Source organism: Nestor notabilis, unplaced genomic scaffold, assembly GCF_000696875.1.
Source record: "Nestor notabilis isolate BGI_N333 unplaced genomic scaffold, ASM69687v1 scaffold26303, whole genome shotgun sequence".
NCBI lineage: Eukaryota > Metazoa > Chordata > Aves > Psittaciformes > Psittacidae > Nestor > Nestor notabilis.
In genome coordinates this window covers 30,252-31,267 of record NW_009922764.1, presented here as the reverse complement: position 1 = coordinate 31,267, position 1,016 = coordinate 30,252, and the positions used below count along the sequence as shown (strand labels likewise).

The 1,016-nt window shown below is 53.1% G+C and overlaps 1 protein-coding gene across 1 annotated transcript; it reads left to right on the top strand.

Moving 5' to 3' along the window:
• Nucleotides 1-18: 18 nt before the first annotated feature.
• Nucleotides 19-615, top strand: LOC104403600 (transcription factor HES-1-like; the record flags this gene model as incomplete). Its single annotated transcript, XM_010011797.1, is given in 3 exon segments — nucleotides 19-472; nucleotides 475-545; nucleotides 547-615. Coding segments are annotated over 3 exon segments (594 nt in total), but the record flags the coding sequence as incomplete, so codon positions are not given.
• Nucleotides 616-1,016: the final 401 nt, after the last annotated feature.

The following is a 1,016-nucleotide window of genomic DNA, read 5'->3' as shown; positions in this document are numbered from 1 at the left end:
CCACCCGTCTGCCCCACAGCAGCGCTCAGCGCCGACCCCACCGTCCTGGGCAAGTACCGGGCTGGATTCAACGAGTGCATGAACGAGGTGACCCGGTTCCTGTCCACCTGCGAAGGGGTGAACACCGACGTGCGTACCCGCCTGCTCAGCCACCTCTCGGCTTGCCTGGGCCAGATCGTGGCCATGAACTACCCACCACCACCACCTCCACCACCACCTCCAGCCAGCCAGCCCGCACATCTGGCACAGCAGCCCCTGCACGTCCAGCTGCCCCCCGCAGCAGCCGGAGCAGTGCCTGTGCCCTGCAAGCTCAACCCCGCCGAAGCCCTGTCCCCCAAGGTCTATGGGGGCTTCCAGCTCGTCCCTGCTACCGACGGCCAGTTTGCTTTCCTCATCCCAAATCCAGCCTTTCCTCCCAGCTCCGGACCCGTTATTCCCTTGTATGCCAACACCAACGTCCCGGTGTCCGCAGGCAGCGGCTCGGGAAACGCATCCGCCACCCCGTCAGCATCCCCGGTGCAGGGATTGACATCATTTGGGGGCAGCATTGTTCCAGCATCCCAGGCGGGAAGTCCCGTTGGAGAGCGCAGTGAATCCGTGTGGAGACCGTGGTGACTTGGCTAAATGATTCCCATTCCCAAAAAAAACAACAAACTCTTCTGTTGGCTCCGTTGTATGGAGCCCTGTTGGGGTGTTTTTTTAAGCAGATTGAAACAGAAAGGAAGGAAAAGGACCTCGCTATGAACCTGCTATTTATTATTTTCAGAGGTTGGGATCTCGACTTGTATTTTTACTCCTTTAAAATGCCTTTATTTGAGATACTTTTTTCTAAAATAAAGATAAAAAGTGAGAAATAGTTTTGTAACAGATATTCAAAAGTCTAATGCCAAAGGTGTTTGTATCCTGTTTGTCTGTGCGTGTGTGTGTGCCTGTGGTGAAGACTTCCAAAAACAAAAGAGAAATGCAGGTGTTTAAATAAATAAACTCGTTGAAATAGATGTAATTTTTTCCCCCAT